Raw genomic sequence first — 17,318 nt, 5'->3', positions numbered from 1 at the left:
GAGGGGCCAGAGGAGGCCACAACAATGATCAGGGGGTTGGAACTGCTCTGCTGTGGGGACAGACTGATGGAGCTGGAGGTGTTCAAGCCTGGAGAAGAGGAGGCTCCAGGGAGACCTAATAGCAGCTTGCCAGGACCTGAAGGGGGCTATAGGAAGGCTGCAGAGGGACTGTTCCTAAAGGCCTGCAGGGACAGGACAAGGGGCAGTGGTTTGGAATGAGAGCAGAGCAGATTGAGATTGGATGTGAGGAACAAGTTCTGCAGCAGGAGGCTGCTGGAACACTGCAACAGGTTGCCCAGGGAGGTGGTTGAGGCTCCATGCCTGCAGATATTCAAGGTGAGGCTGGACAGGGCTGTGGGCAACCTGATCTAGTGGAGGATGTCCCTGCTGAGTGCAGGGGCTTGGACTGGGTGAGCTTTGGAGGTCCCTTCCAGCCCAGAGCATTCTGTGACTCTATGAAGAGGACAAGGAAATGCAGCACTGCTATTAAAAGACTATACAGCAAAAAAAGTCTGTCAGGGCCTGGAACATGACTGTCACAGGCACAACAACTAATGTCATCCAAAGTTGTAAATCTCAGGTACAGTAAGCTTCTTAACATTCAATTCTTGAGGGATTGAATTAAAACCTTGGGTGTCTTGGTGTGTCTTGGATCACAACCACCCCAGGAAGGCTGCAGGCTTGGGGCAGAGGGGCTGGAAAGTGCCCAGCAGAGCAAGGCCTGGGGGTGTTGGTGGGCAGCTGGCTGGAGAGGAGCCAGGGGGTGCCCAGGTGGGCAAGGAGGCCACCAGCAGCCTGGCCTGGAGCAGCAATGGTGTGGGCAGCAGGAGCAGGGCAGGGATTGTCCTCCTGCACTCAGCACTGGGGAGGCCACAGCTGGAGTGCTGGGGGCAGCTTTGGGACCCTGACTGCAAGAAGGACATTGAGGGGTTGGAGAGGGTGCAGAGAAGGGCAAGGAAGGTGGGGAAGGGTCTGGAGAAGAGGGCTGGGGAGGAGCAGCTGAGGGAGCTGGGGGTGTTTGGTGTGGAGAAGAGGAGGCTGAGGGGAGACCTCATTGCTCTCTACAGCTCCCTGAGAGGAGGCTGCAGTGAGGCTGGGGTTGGGCTCTGCTCCCTAGGAACAAGTGACAGGAGAGAGGAAATGGCCTCAGGTTGCCGCAGGGGAGGCTTAGGTTGGAGATGAGAAGAAACTTCTTGACTGCAAGGGTTCTAAAAGATTCCTCCCCATCCCTGGAGGTGTTTTCCAGAGGCAGAGCTGTGGTGCTGAGGGCCATGGTTCAGCCCCAGGCTTGGCAGTGTTAGAGAATGGTTGGACTGGATGAGCTGAGCGAGCTTTTCCAACCCTCTATAATCCTAACCCTTTTCTTTAAGGTGAGGGAGGGCAAAAAAAAAAAAAAAAAAAAACAGATCAAAATCCAAGTCCAGGTTCCTCTACCATCCATCTGTTTTCATGAGAGCTTGGCCTGGGCTGTTAGCATAACCTGCTGCCATGGAAGCTAAAGAGCTACCTACCAACATGAGCAGCAGTCACTGACAACCAGGAGCAGCTCACCAGCCCCCCAGAACAGCCTGCCTCACTACAGCTCTCCTAATTCCCACAGTATCAGGGAGAAGGAAAGGGAAGAAGAGTAGGGAATAGGAGTAAGCAAGTGATGGTGCCCTTGTACTGGGCCCTGGTGAGGCCACAGCTTGAGCACTGGGTTCAGTTCTGGGCACCACAGCATAGGAAAGACATTGAGGGGCTGGAGGGTGTCCAGAGGAGGGCAGTGAGACTGAGAGGGGTTTGGAGGGCATCATATGAGGAGTAGCTGAGGGAGCTTGGGGTTGGTTAGTGTGGAGAAGAGGAGGCTGAGGGGAGACCTCCTTGCTCTCTACAGCTCCCTGCAAGGAGGCTGGAGTGAGGCTGGGGATGGTCTCTTCTCCCAAGTAACCAGAGACAGGATGAGAGGAAATAGATCCAAATTGCACTGGGAGAGGCTTAGGTTGGATAGTTGGAAAAATGTCTTTGCTGCAAGAGTGGTCAGGGATTGGCAGAGGCTGCCCAGGGAGGTGATGGAGTCCCCATCCCTGGAGATGTTGAAGCTGTAGATGTGGTGGTTCAGGATATGGTTTAGTGGTGATGGTAGTTGGGTTATGGTTGGAGTCAATGACCTTGAAGGTCTTTTGCAACCTTCATGAACCTGTGAGAATGTGCTCTGCAGGTATTCCTTGAGGAGGGATCAGCAAAGAAGACTCTGAAACCCTCCAGTGAAACATGTAGGTCAAGCCAGGAGGACAGTTGGTGCTTCACTGAACTCACCACAGATAAAAATAAGTCTGGCCCTGTGCCATCCTAATGCCTGCTTTAAAGGACCAAAGTGCAACAATTGTGTGGCCAGCAGCAGTGACAACAACACAGCTCAGGTGTCACTGAGGCCTGTAAGCATCCTTTCAGCAGGGATTTTTATCCCTTTCCCTTTTGTTAGATTTTTATCCAGCCTTTGTACAACAGCAGATTGAGATGGAGAATGGGAAAAGATTCCCCAAGAGAATTATTTTCCCCTGTTGTCTCCCCTTTGGCTGTAAGCCCACTTAAAGCACAAAGTCATCAGCATTTCAAGGAGAAGAGCAAGAAAAACGTTGCCAGTGAGGCCACAGAAGCAAGAAATAAATATGGAACCTCATTTAAGTAGCTCTACCACCTCCAGCATCTCCCACAAGGCACAACTGCAGCTAGAAAGTCTTCAGAGCTTCATCACATGAAGAAGTCATTTAAATTTTCTCTTGGTGTTATATGCATGGTTCATGGAATGGGTTGGCTTGGAAGGGACCTCAGAGATCATCCAGTTCCAACCTCCTGCCATAGGCAGGGACACCTCCCACCAGCCCAGCTTGCTCAAGGCCTCATCCAGCCACAGCCTCCCTGGCCAACCTGTTCCAGTGTCTCCTCACCCTCACTGCCAACAATTCCTTCCTCATCTCCAGTCTCAATCTGCCCTCCTCAAGCTTCAATCCATTCCCCCTCATCCTGTCACTCCCAGCCCTTGTCAAAAACCCCTCTCCAGCTCTCCTGTAGCCCCTTCAGGTAGGAAGGTTGCTTTAAGGTCTCCCTGGAGCCTTCCCTTCCCCAGGCTGAACAGCCCCAACCCTCCCAGCATGACTTCTAGGAAATCTCTTAGATTTAAGACCAATTTTTACATCACCCCAGCATTTTCTCCTGAGAAAAACTGAAAACAGAGGGCTGGAGAACCTCTGCTATGGGGACAGGCTGGGAGAGCTGGGGCTGTTCAGGCTGGAGAAGAGAAGGCTCCAGGGAGACCTTAGAGCAGCCTGCCAGGACCTGAAGGGGGAACTCCAGGAGAGCTGGGGAGAGATTTTTAACAAGGGCTTGCAGTGATAGGATGAGGGGGAATGGACTGAAGCTTGAGGAGAGCAGATGAAGACTGAGATGAGGAAGAAATTCTTGACCATGAGGATGGTGAGACACTGGCACAGGTTGCCCAGGGAGGCTGTGGCTGTCCCCTCCCTGGAGGTGTTCAAGGCCAGGCTGGATGAGGCCTTGAGCAAGCTGGGCTGGGGGGAGGTGTCCCTGCCCATGGCAGGGGGTTGGAACTGGATGAGCTTTAAGATCCCTTCCAACCCAAACCATTCTATGATTCTATGAATCTCTAAAGCTTGGCTTCAGAGAAGACTCTGTGGGAGCTTTAAAACCTTCAGCTACAAGAGACATAGTTCAGATTATTGGTTCTTTGCCAACATTATCTAAGGCAATAGCTTGGTCAAGCTACATTTCCTCCTGCAGATAGGCATTCACCTGTCAGAGGGACATAAAATCACAGAATTGTCAGGGTTGGAAGGGACCTCAAGGCTCAGCCATGGGCAGGGACACCTCACACTCCAGCAGGTTGCTCACAGCCACATCCAGCCTGGCTGCAAAAACCTCCAGGGATGAGGCTTCCACCACCTCCCTGGGCAACCTCTGCCAGGCTCTCACCACCCCAAATAGGGAACAACTTCTTCCTAACATCCAATTTGAATCTCCCCACTTCGAGTTTTGCTCCATCCCCCCCAGTCCTATCCCTCCCTGACACCCTCAAAAGTCCCTCCCCAGCTTTCTTGGAGCCCCCTTCAGATCCTGGAAGGCCACCAGAAGGTCTCCTGGGAGCCTTCTCTCTCTCCAGCCTGCACAACCCCAACTCTCTCAGGCTGTCTCCAGAGCAGAGCAGCTCCAGCCCTCTGCTCATCCTCATGGCCCTTCTCTGGACACCTTCCAGCCCCTCCAGAGCCTTCCTGGAACAGAGGCTCAGATACAAAAGGAGGCCTCCTCCCCTGCAGGTACACACACAAACACATGGCCAGCAGCCAGACTCCTGCTCTGATTTCAAACCAGCACTGTACACCCAAGTCATTCTCTTTGGAAAGAGGCAAACCAAAGTCATCTTGGGGGAAAGAAAATAAAAAAACACCAAACCAAACCTTTGCTGACACCAAAGGAGATCTCTCAATCCAGCTATGAATTGAATTCAGAATCAGTGGTTTTCTGCTTTTAGTGTTAACTGAGGCACCTTGAGAATGCAGTAAAGCAAGAGAGCCTGCTCCTTACAGTGCCTGTGCTACACACAAGCAGCCCTGAGAGTCATCTGGGACAATGATCCCCAACTGCAAATACTGCAAAAGCTTTGCAGGCTGCCAAAGGTCAACTGCTTCAGCCTCAGTGATTCCCCTCCCTGGGGCTAGTTACACCAGCTTCATCTGGGATCACAAACCAGCTTCCCTGGCTGAAAGTAGGTTGGGAATCAAACTGAAGATAGTTGGGGATGTTGTGGTTGTTGTAGGCTCTACCTTTAAATCTTCCACAGCTCTTGAAGAGGAAGTGGTAACATATAATTAAATCACCATTGGCTGTAAAAAGGAAAATAATGATAGGTCTAAACAATCCCACTGGAGACACAACAGACTTAAACTAGTTGTATAAAACAATCTTTTTCTCTCTTTTGGCTTCTTTGCTCTGGGAGATGCTAACTGCCTTCTGCTTGCCCTTGGCTGTGTTGGGAGGGACTTTTTAGGGTATCAGGGAGTGATAGGACTGGGGGGAATGGGACAAAGCTGGAAGTGGGGAGATTCAGGCTGGACATAAGGAAGAAGTTCTTCCCCATGAGAGTGGTGAGAGCCTGGAATGGGTTGTCCAGGGAGGTGGTTGAGGCCCCATCCCTGGAGGTGTTTAAGGCCAGGCTGGATGAGGCTCTGGCCAGCCTGATGTAGTGTGAGGTGTCCCTGCCCATGGCAGGGGGGTTGGAACTGGCTGAGCCTTGTGGTCCCTTCCAACCCTGACTGATTCTATGATTCTAACATCTCTCTGCTCTTTCACTTGTCCCTTTGTGTCCAAGGGGGTAGGGAGGGGAGCAGGGAGTGGAGAAGCTATTAGCTCCCCTGGCTTTTGGCCAGGGGGGGTTCTTGTGCTGTTTATAAACTGCAAATGCCTGTAAGTATTGTAAATCCTGTAGGCATTGTACATGTTCATTGCATCCCATTGTAGATTGTAGTTTTGCTTGTGAATACAGCTTCCATTTGCTGCCAGCTGGGCTGGGCTGGCAAATGTAATGTTGGGGACAATTTTCAACCCACCACTGATGTGCTGCTGCCCAGCACAACACTGCTGCAGCCACTGCTCTGAGGGCAGCTGCTGAATGCATGCAGAGTGCAGGATTCCTTTAGCTGACCAACTGCACTCTGCAAAGAGCAAAACAATCACATCCCATGAGTGCCAAGAACAACATCCTGGCATGTTGGCACCACTTTGCTCTGCTCTGGTGAGACCTCACCTGGAGTACTGTGTGCAGCTCTGGAGCCCTCAACACAGGAAGGACCTGGAGCTGATGGAGAGGGGCCAGAGGAGGCCACAACAATGCTCAGGGCGTTGGAGAAGCTCTGCTATGGGGACAGGCTGAGGGAGCTGGGGGTGTTCAGCCTGGAGAAGAGGAGGCTCCAGGGAGACCTAATAGCAGCCTGCCAAGTACCTGAAGGGGGCTACAGGAAGGCTGCAGAGGGACTGATCCCAAAGGCCTGCAGGGACAGGACCAGGGGCAATGGCTTCAAACTACAGCAGAGCAGATTGAGATTGGGTATCAGGAAGAAGTTCTTCACTAGGAGGGTGATGGAACACTGGAACAGGTTGCCCAGGGAGGTGGTTGAGGCTCCATGCCTGGAGATACTCAAATTGAGGCTCAACAAGGCCCTGGGCAACCTGATCTAGTTGGGGATGTCCCTGCTCACTGCAGGAGGGTTGGACTGGATGAGCTTTGGAAGTCCCTTCTGGCCTGGACCATTCTATGATTGGAGCATGCTGCAGAAGCCACCTCCTTGACACACTGGCACCTCTCACTGGGAAAAGATTTGCCTTATAGATGTGGTTGAGTTGCAGTGGTTAAGGGATGGATGACAAAGAGGATACAAAACAGCCACTGTGAGCTAGGGAGGGGCTTGGGGGGGGCTAAGGCTCTGCTAGGGACTTCTGCTTCTATTAGTTACCTTCTTCTGGCAAGGGCTTTGGTGTAGAGCTGCTGCTGGGGTTGTGCTCAGGACTGCTGTTAGCTGCTTTGTCTGTTAAGGGCTTCCAGGACTTCTGCTGTTAAGGACACTCTGAGACTCTGTCGTGCTGGGGATTCAGCAATGCAGCAATAAAGGACCTCTGGGAGGACTTCTGAGATTCTCTGCCCTCTGCATTTCTGGAATCTCATGGCACTAGGGTAATGGGGTTCCTGCCTCCATTCCTCACCTAATGGCCTCCAAATGGGGAAGAACAACACAACACCTGGCAAGAGACTTACAGGGTCAGCCTAACCCTAAACCACTACCTCCTAAGTCACCACCCTTCTGTGCCTCCTCCAGCAAGGTGTGACAAATTTAACACACTGGGAAAAAGCTGTTCTCATACCTGGGAAGACTCTGTGAAACCAGTTACATTAGAACAGTGAAAGAGGAAGGCAAAACCCCAAGTTTTAATGGAGGAGTATTTCTACTTGAGCTGGACAGGCTGCAGAGCTGGGTCCATGCCAACCTCATGAGGTTCAACAAGACCAAGGGCAAGGTTCTGCAGCTGGGTCAGGGCAACCCCAATCCAGGCAGGGACTGGCTGGAGAGCAGCCCTGAAGAAAAGGCCTTGGGGGTGCTGGGGGAGGAGAAGTTCAGCAGGAGCCAGGGAGGGGATTCTCCCCCTCTGCTCCACTCTGGTCAGACTCCACCTGGAGCTCTGGGTCCAGTTCTGGAGCCTCTGGTGCTCCTGCTCTGGCAGGGGGGGTGGCTTGCTTGATATCTGGAGGTCCCTCCCAACCTCTAGCACTCTGTGTGGTCCAAGTCTTTACTGTTACTCTCCTGCTGTGCAGCCTCATTACAAGAAGACCAACAAATGCATACATCAACCAATCCTTGTCTTTTCAGGAATGGCATCACCTCTCCAACCACCATGGGACTGCCACTAGAAGAACACTGAGGATTCTACAAAACTGCAGGCTTACTGTGTTTTTAAATCTGGGAAGTAACAGCTTCAGAAAGCCTTTGGCCATTTACTGTAATGCAGCCATTCCCATTCTCTCTTCCTGCTCTTGCAACAATCATTCCAAGCACCCAAACCTCTGCTGCTTTCTCAACTGGCAGCCACTGGATTACTCCACACAAACCATCAGCTGCTGTAAAATGTCCAGCAAATCCTGGACATTCAGTTACAGCAGGCACCAGAACACAAACCCTGCCCTTCCTTAATCACAATTGCTTTTATTATTCACACTCTAGTCACAGCTCTTACACCTAAACTGAGCACACAAAGCTCTGGCACCCAATAATGAGAATCACGAAATAAAACAAACTGTCAGCCTGACAGAAATCAAGAATGAACCAAACTGTCAGATGGACAGAAATCAGCAATGAAACAAACTAGCAGCTTGACAGAAATCAGAAATGAAACAAACTGTCAGATTGACAACAATGTTCTTACTTTTAGCAGCTCAAAATAATGAAGGCAGTGGTAAACAGGAGCAAGGAGCAGCCGGGGGAGGACATACTGAACAGCTTCTTTAAAGCCTTCACCTATTGACTACAAACAAAGTCAGTTTAAGTCTTCAAACAATCGATGCATTGAAGCAACAGTAGACTGGCATTCAAACAGGAGTGGGTTACTTCAAAAACAGTTACCTGTAAATAAAAAGCAGCTCCTGGCTTGGATAACTGACTGAGGAAGTGGTCGTGGAAGCCAGGGCGCAGAATGTCCTGAGCGTATGACTCGTATGGATCAAAGGCCAGCTCCTGAGGAGAGACACACAATCTTTCACACACCTGACTCCACACCCCAAGCCTCATCCTTCCCACAGAAGACACAGACCCTGCACAGCAGAGAAACAGAGTGAAAGCCAACAGGGCCAAGGGGAGAGGCTTGCATCTGGGAATGAACAACCCCAGGGACCAGCACCACAGGAGAGCAATGTAGGGAAGGAGAACTGGGGTGCCTGGTGGACAGAGGGATGCCCAGGAGCCAGCAAGGTGCCCTGGTGGCCAAGAAGGCCAAGGGAGCCCTGGGGTGCATCAGAAGGGCTGTGGTGAGTAGGTCCAGAGAGGTTCTCCTGCCCCTCTGCTCTGCCCTGCTGAGGCCACATCTGGAATATTGTGTCCTGTTCTGGGCCCCTCAGGTCAAGGACAGGGAACTGCTTGAAAGAGTCCAGCACAGAGCCCCAGAGCTGCTGCAGGCAGTGGAACATCTCCCTGGGAGGCCAGGCTGAGGGAGCTCTGGGGCTTGGAGCAGAGGAGCCTGAGGGCTGCCCTCATTGCTGGGGAGAAAGCTGTGCAGGGCTGGAGCCAGGCTCTGCTCAGGGATGGCCAAGGACAGCACAAGGGGCACTGGGGGCAAGCTGGAGCAGAGGAGGTGCCACAGGAGGGAAGAGAAGGCAAAACTTTGTCAGTGTGAGGCTGCTGGAGGCCTGGAGCAGGCTGCCCAGAGAGGTTGTGGAGTCTCCTTCTCTGGAGCCTTTCCAAGCCCACCTGGCTGTGTTCCTGCGTGCCCTGCCCTGGGTGCCCTGCTCTGGCAGGGGGGTTGGGCTGGATGACCTCAGGAGGTCCCTCCTAAACCTTAACATTTTGTGATTCTGTGAGACTTTTCTGCGTACCTTTTTGAAAATTTCTATAGAGAAGAGTCAAGAGTTCTATGAACACAGACTCATGGGGTTATTCAGTCTGGAAGACATCTCTGAAGCTCAGCTGGTCAAAGACCCTGTTCAAAGCAGGGTCCAAGCCAGGTCCAGCATCAAAGCTGGCTTAGGTTGGTCAGGGACTCATCCAGCTGAGTTTTAAGTATCTCCAGAAATAGAGACATCAAAACCTCTCCAGGCAGTCTACTGTAATGTTCAGTTGCTCTGGGGGAAGATTTTTTCACCCATGGTATCCAGACAGCTTTACTCTTCTTCCGATTCAGACTCTCTCACCTCAGTTCTCTGCTGCAAACACTCAGTAAGTGCCTGCCTCAGTCTTCTCTACACCTACCCTGGAGATAACCAAAGAGACAGCAAGAAGATCTTCCTCCACAGGCTTCTAAGACTGAATAAACCCAGCACTTTTAACCCTTCTTGCACATCATGGGCCTCAACTCCTCAACCAGCCCTTCAGCCAAATCTCACACCAGGAAGAAGGAGAGCGGATGCAGTATGTCAGCTCCACGTTCCTCACCAAACTGATCTCCAGCTGAGCTGCAGCCCCCTTGATACCATTTCCCCCTGCAGACAATGCTTCTGATTTTTCCTGGGAAACCTGTGTTTCTTTTTGAATCACAGAATTATTTAGCTTGGAAAAGATCCTTAAGATCATCATCTCCAACCATTAACCTAACGCCAACAAGTCCATCCCTAAACCACATCCCTCAGCACCCTGTCTAAATGTCTTTTAAATACCTCCAGGGATGGTGACTCGCTCACAGGATGTGAGGGGTTGGAAGGGATCTCTGGAGATCTTCTATGGTCCAGCCAGAGCAGGAGCATAGAATCCAGCACAGGGCACACAGGAACACATCCAGACAGGGCTGCAAAGGCTCCAGAGAAGGAGACTCCACAACCTCTCTGGGCAGCCAGCTCCAGGCCTCTGGGACCCTCCCAGGGAAGAAGTTCCTCCTCCTGTTGAGGTGGAACCTCCTGTGCTGCAGTTTCCATCCATTGCCCCTTGGCCTATCCCAGGGTGCAACTAAGCAGAGCCTGTCCCCTCCTTCTTGACCCCCAGCCTTCAGCTGGTCAATGATAGACATTGATCAGATCCCTCTCAGCCTTCTCCTCTCCAGACAAGCACTTTCACCCTGGGGAAACAGATGCTTCAGCTGCACCTCCAGCCACCCCAGCTTCTCAGAAGCAAGGTGCAAGAGCCTTTGCTGTTATGCTCTCCATTATGCACCTCCCCTTCTCTTCAGGCTTCTTCAATCTCCAAGCTTTGGTCTCCATCCAGGAATGAGCTTAGCTCACCAGGCCTCCTCACCAGCTCAGCAAGCCTGCTGGCAAAGCCAACCTTGCTCTGCTTTATCTTTCCACAGCAGTCATGACCTACAGCTGATTTAGAGAACGCTTCCATCTCTGGTTTTTTTATGGATTGGGTTTTTGTTGATTTTTTTTCCCCTCTAAATTTTCAACAATCCTGAAGCTTAGAGAAGAAAAGAAAAACAAAGCACCCTCAAAAAATGGGCAGCTTGTTCAGCATGCTGGGGCTGGAAGAAGAGATCTCCACCTGAACAAACGCAGCTAGAACAAAAATGCACTCTACAGTAAGTGCAAGCCCAGGGCTCAGTGTTGGACCACTTCTGTTTCACATCTTGATTGATGACCCTGATGAGGACCCAGAGTGTGGCAGCAGGAGGTTGGCAGATGGCACCATGTGAGGTGGCAGTGTTGATCTGCAGCAGGGCAGGGAGGCTCTGCAGAGGGACTTGGAGAGATTGGAGCCATGGCCAAGGTTACCAGGAGGAGCTGCAACAAGGCCAAGTGCCAGAGCCTCACCTTGGGCCACAACAACCCCAAGCAAGGCTGCAGGCTTGGGGCAGTGTGGCTGGAAAGCTGCTGGCAGAAAGGGACCTGGGGGTGCTGATGGCCAAGCAGCTGAAGAGGAGCCAGCAGTGTGCCCAGGTGGCCAAGGGAGCCAAAGGCATCCTGGATGGCATCAGGAATGCTGTGTCCAGCAGGAGCAGGGAGGGGATTGTCCTCTTGGACTCAGCTCTGGGGAGGCCACAGCTCCAGTGTTGGGTCCAGCTTTGGGCTCCTCAGTGCAAGAGAGATGTGGAGGTGCTGGAGCCAGGGCAGAGGAGGGCAAGGAAGCTGGGAAGGGCCTGGAGAAGAAATCTGATGGAGAGAGACTGAAGGAGCTGGGGATGGGTAGTGTGAAAGAGAGGAGGCTGAGGGGAGACCTCCTGGCTCCCTCCAGCTGCCTGGAAGGAGGTTGTGGAGAGGTTGGTGCTGGTCTCTTCTCCCAGCTGATTAGTGACACAACAAGAGGGAACAGCCTCAAGCTGCAGCAGGGCAGGGGCAGACTGCACAGGAGGAAGAATTGTTCCCAGCAAGAGTGGTCAGGCACTGGGATGAGCTGCACAGGGAGGTGGTGGAGTCCCCAAGCCTGGAGGTGTTTCAAGGTGGTTTGGATGTGGTGCTTGGGGCTATGGTTCAGGGGTGAGCCTTGCAGAGTAGGGGCAGTGGTTGGACTTGGTGCTCCTGAGGGGCTCTTCCAACCTGAAGGTTTCTGTGAAAATACAGATGAATAGGAAAAGAATTCCCCAAAATGCAACCCAAGCGTTCCTTACCTCTGCCATGTCTTCAAAACAGCTGCCTACTAGTGGATGAGGACTACCTTCATCTGTCATTTCAACAGTGTCTTCTATGTGACCCAACAGCTTCACACTAAGCTCATGGATGTCTGAGATCCGACTAAAGATATTTTCCACATCCTGAAACAAACAAACCAAAACAAAACAAAAAGCAGTGGAACCAGACAAAAATCGGTAGCAAATTGGACTTGATTTCCCAAGGGTAGAATGTGAGCTGCAGGACTCCATCATGTTAGGATGGGAAAGCCAAATCCTTCTTTAAATAGAACAAGAGTTTATAGCTTTCATATTTTATATCTTTCATATTTTATGCTTTTCATACTTTTTTATATTTTATATCTTTTATATCTTTCATATTTTATATCCTTTATACTTTTAAAAATTTATATCTTTTATATCTTTCATCTTTTATATCCTTTATACTTTTTATCTTTTATATATTCCATATTTTATATACTTTATAATTTTTAAATTTTGTATCTTTTATATAATTCATATTTTATAACTTTTATACTTTAAAATATTTTATATCTTTCATTTTTTATATTTTTTATATTTTGTTATATATTTTTAATATCTTTCAACTTTTATATCTTTTATAGTCTGTTATATATTATTTATATTTTATACTTTTTATCTTTTATATCTTTCATCTTTTATAATTTCTTATATTTTATATCTTTTATATCTTTCATCTTTTATACACTTTGTTACATATTCTTTCAACTTTTATATCTTTTATACTTTGTTATGTATTTTTTATATTTCATCTTATATCTTTTATGCTTTTTTATCTTTTATATATTTCATATTTTATATCATTTATTCTTTTTATATATTTTATATCATTCTTATTTTATAACCTTTATACTTTAAAATATTTTATATCTTTCAACTTTTATATCTTTTATATTTTGTTATATATTTTTATTTTTATATCTTTCAATTTTATATCTTTTATACTTTTTAATATTTTATATATTTTATACTTTTTATCTTTTATATCTTTCATCCTTTACATGTTTTATGCTTTTTTATATTTTATATCTTTTATGTATTTTATGCTCTTTTATATTTTATATCCTTTCATCTTTTATATCTTTTATACTTTCTTGTATTTTACATAATTGTTTTATATCTTTTGTATCTTTTTTTGTATTCTAAGTTTTGTGTAGCAGAATTTCTGTTTGAAATGATGACTCTGTGGAATAATGCCATGGAATTATATTCTGCAGCAAATGCTACGAATACATGAACACTGACAATGTGGCAAACAACAACAGTGACAAATCATCTTCAATGCCAGGCTTGCAAGTGAATATCCAGTAAACGAGGTGGCTTCTTCCACAGTTCAGAGATTCAGAGAATGGTTTAGGTTAGAAGGGACCTTAAAGATCAGCCAGTTCCAAGCCCCTGCCATGGGCAGGGACACCTCCCACCAGCCCTCATCCAACCTGGCCTTGAACACCTCCAGGGAGGGAACATCCACAGCCTCCCTGGGCAACCTGTGCCAGTGTCTCCCCATCATCCCTGGAAAGAATTTCTCCTGCCCCTCTACTCTGCCCAGCTGAGGCTGCATCTGGAGTATTGTGTCCAGTTCTGGGCCCCTCAGTCCAGGAAGGAGCTCAGGGGACTGCTTGAGAGAGTCCAGCAGAGAGCCACAAAGATGATTAGGGGAGCGGAACATCTTCCTTACAAGGAGAGACTGAGGGAGCTGAGGGCTCTGGAGCTTGGGAAGGAGGAGGCCTCATTGGGAAGGAGGAGGTAACCTCTTTGCTGGTGCTAAAGATGTGCAGGGTGAGTGCCCAGAGGCTGGAGCCAGGCTCTGCTGGGTGATGCCCAATGACAGCACAAGGGGCAGTGGTGCAAGCTGAGACATAGGAAGCTCCATGGAAACATGAGAATTTTTTTCCCTGTAAGGGTGGCAGAGCCCTGGAGCAGGCTGCCCAGGGGGGTTGTGGAGTCTCCCTCTCTGGAGATATTCAAAACCTGCCTGGATGTGTTGCTGTGTGACTTGGTGTAGGTGACCCTGCTCTGGCAGGGGGGTTGGATTAGATGATCTCTGGAGGTCCCTTCCATACAATCATAGAATCAACAAGGTTGGAAAAGACCTCAAAGGTCATCAAGTCCAACCTATCACCCAGCACCTCATGACTCACTAAACATGGTTCCAAGTGCCAGGTCCAATCCTTTTTTGAACACCTCCAGGGACGGTGACTCCACCACTTCCCTGGGTAGCACATTCCCATGGCAGATCACTCTTTCTGTGAAGAACTTTCTCCTCACCTCGAGCCTAAACTTCCCCTGGTGCAGCCCCTGACATTCTGTGATTCTGTACAATTCCACCAAACCTATCCCCCCACAAACACTCCTTTGCTATTTCCATTTCAGAACTGGAGATCAGCACTTCCTCTGCCATCGATACCTCCAACTGGACCACACTTAAGCTCTAGAAGTGTTCATCTCCATTTATAGATATTACAATAGAGGTTTTTTGTTTTTTTTTTTTTTTTTTTGCTTTGTGGATTGCACAATACTCACATGAGATGAAAACAGCTTGGAGTTGGAGGCATATGGCTCTCTAAAAACTCGGATAATGAGGTTTAGTTCCCTTATGTATTGCCGAACCTCTGCCATAAATGACTTCACTAGGTCGTAATAGGTTTGCTCCCCTGAGGTGGAAGGTTCCTCATCAGACAAAGTCAGTGTGCTTAAATCTTCTACATCTTGATGGAACATATCCATTAATACCTAGAGAGCAGAGAGAGAGAAATCCAGAGAGTGAGAAGAGCTTTTTTTCAAGACCTACCAGTAAGGCACCGGTAAAGGAAATCTCTTTTTCCCCAGCGTTGCATTAGGAGCCTACAACTGGCTGAGCAACATCCTTGTAGGGAGCCTGCAAGTCATCACCTACAGAGGCAATTCAGAGTGGTTTGGGTTGGAAGGGACCAGTCTGCAACTGGCAAAAGCAGCATCCTTGTAGGGAACCTGCAAGTCATCAGCTACAGTGACAATTCAGAGCTTCACAGAATGGTTTGGGTTGGAAGGGACCAGTCTGCAACTGGCAAAAGCAACATCCTCTAGGAAACCAGCAAGTCATCACCTACAGAGGCAATTCAGAGTGGTTTGGGTTGGAAGGGACCAGTCTGCAACTGGCTGAGCAACATCCTTGTAAGGAACTTGCAAGTCATCATCTACAGTGACAATTCAGAGCTTCACAGAATGGTTTGGGTTGGAAGGGATCAGTCTGCAACTGGCAAAAGCAGCATCCTTGTAGGGAACCTGCAAGTCACCATCTACAGTAGCAGTTCAGAGCTTCACAGAATGGTTTGGGTTGGAAGGGACCAGACTGCAACTGGCTGAGCAACATCCTTGTAGGGAACCTGCAAGTCACCATCTACAGTGACAATTCAGAGCTTCACAGAATGGTTTGGGTTGGAAGGGACCATTAAGATTATCCAGTTCCAAGCCCCCTGCCTAGACCAAGCTGCTCAAGGCCTCAATCATTTAGACCCACTGACCACTCTCCACCCCCTCCCAAAATCAAGCCTGAACTGTCTGTGAGGTACACAAACACCTAGCAGCCAGCTGTATTCTCTTACTCTGAGTCAGCTGTGCAGGATGGAAGTTTCTGAAGAATTTCTGTTATCTGAAGTCAAAAGGTGTGTGCATTTTGGCTTTCCATCTTTAGCTTTGACAGGAGTCACTCATGATGGTGCTCAGAGCCCTGTAATCTATCTGTGATCAATACTGGCCTGGCCACACACTGGGCATGGCCTGGTATCTGCCCTTAACTTGTTAAAGCAGACCCTCAAGGAAGTGCACCAGCTTTGAAAAGGTTGTAGTCACAATGACTGCGTAGACAAAAAGGACCTCTAAAAGCTTTTGACTACCGGAGGTCCCAATTCATACCCAAGCAAGGCTGACTAAACACAACCAATCATTTGATTTTCTGAGGAGAAGTGGATCACTGAACACTTCTTCCACACGTGGTGTCTGAGCCAGGAGCTGTTTGAAGGACTTAGCAAGTGGCAAACACAAAGCACACCATTCTGGGTTGTTTCCAAGATGGTTCATCTTCCAGAGCCTGTGAATGGAACTCCAGTCCTAAGGGGAATCCTAACTAATGGTGGGGACTGAGGCATCAACAGGGCCACTGCAGTGATCCTCCAGGGCAGGAAGCTACAGGAAATAATGCAAGGAGGCCCCAACAGTTGTAGCTTTACTTCATGGATGCACCTGTGGCACAGCCTGGGCTCTTCCAGCTCAAGTATCTCATTACTATGAAATCCACAGGGATAAATTGAAGTATCTATGGGATGCACCAAAGTCCCTACACTCAGAAGCACAGGGCTGGGTCTAACATCATGAGGAATCTGCACAGGAGACCTCCACAAAGCACTCTAGACCCCAAAATGCTTGCTGAGAGCACTGCAGCAGCCCAATGTCAGTCCTTCCACTTATGCAGGAGGCACTTGGAGGGGTTTGAACAAACTTGAACATAAGAAGCTCCACCTGAACATGAAGAACTTCTTTAATTTAAGGCTGCTGGAGGCCTGGAGGAGGCTGCCCAGAGAGGCTGTGGAGTCTCCTTCTCTGGAGGCTTTCCAAACCCATCTGGATGTTTCCCTGTGAGGGTGCCAGAGCCCTGGAACAGACTGCCCAGGGCGGGTTTGTAAAGTCTCCCTCTCTGGAGATACTCAAAACCTGCCTGGATGTGTTCCTGTGTGATCTGGTGACTCTGCTCTGGCAGAGGATGTTGGATTAGATGATCTCTGGAGGTCCCGTCCAGATCCTAACATTCATTGATTCTGTGATTTTCCAGACATTCTTTGGAATACCTGTCATTTTTTGTGAACTTTATTTTTTTTCCTCCTGCTGAAGAGGGCTGGAGCACACAGCATAGCAGGAGAGGATGCATACATGAGAAAAGAGAAAGAGGAAGGCAAAAAAAAAAACATAACAGGGTTTAATGGAGGAGCATTTCTACTTGAGCTGGACTGCCAGGCAGTAAAGCTGTTGATCAGTTAAGACCAAAGGCTGAAGTACCACATCAAGCACACTGGATGCTGTCCTGAGAGGAAACCATCCTGAGGACTTCAGATCGTTCTACACAGAGTTCTAACTAAAAACAGATGCCAAGAGACAAGGAGTTACCAATTCCAACATATACCAAACACATTCATCTGGCTGAGGGCACAGAGGGCACTGCCAGCAGCTCTGCTGATGGCACCAAACTGGGAGCAGTGATGACAGCCCTCAGGCTGTGCTGCCATTCAGCCAGAGCTGGCCAGGCTGAGAGCTGGGTGGGAAGAAATGGAATGAAATCCAACAAAGCCACGTGTAGAGTCTTCGAGCTGGGAAAGAACAATCCCAGGGACCAGTACAGGCTGGGGACTGACTTGCTGGAGAGAAGGGGAAAGGGCCCTGGGGATCCTGGTGGATGGAAGGTTGACCATGAGCCAGCAATGTGCTCTGGTGGCCAAGAAGGCCAAGGGCAGCCGGGG

At 49.1% G+C, this 17,318-nt stretch overlaps 1 protein-coding gene across 1 annotated transcript in view; it reads right to left on the bottom strand.

The window, feature by feature from the left end:
- Positions 1-16,980, bottom strand: part of SOS1 (SOS Ras/Rac guanine nucleotide exchange factor 1) — a 74,115-nt gene extending 57,135 nt beyond the window's left edge. The window contains exons 1-5 of the mRNA XM_054383728.1: positions 16,969-16,980; positions 14,353-14,562; positions 11,788-11,931; positions 8,166-8,276; positions 7,969-8,067 (exon numbers count right to left, since the gene is read on the bottom strand). Of these exons, the coding sequence (XP_054239703.1) occupies positions 7,969-8,067; positions 8,166-8,276; positions 11,788-11,931; positions 14,353-14,562; positions 16,969-16,980 (576 nt within the window). The remainder of the gene's footprint in view (positions 1-7,968; positions 8,068-8,165; positions 8,277-11,787; positions 11,932-14,352; positions 14,563-16,968) is intronic.
- Between the last annotated feature and the right edge of the window lie 338 nt (positions 16,981-17,318).

This window comes from Indicator indicator, chromosome 9, assembly GCF_027791375.1.
Source record: "Indicator indicator isolate 239-I01 chromosome 9, UM_Iind_1.1, whole genome shotgun sequence".
Taxonomy (NCBI): domain Eukaryota; kingdom Metazoa; phylum Chordata; class Aves; order Piciformes; family Indicatoridae; genus Indicator; species Indicator indicator.
This window is presented reverse-complemented; position numbering and strand designations above follow the sequence as displayed.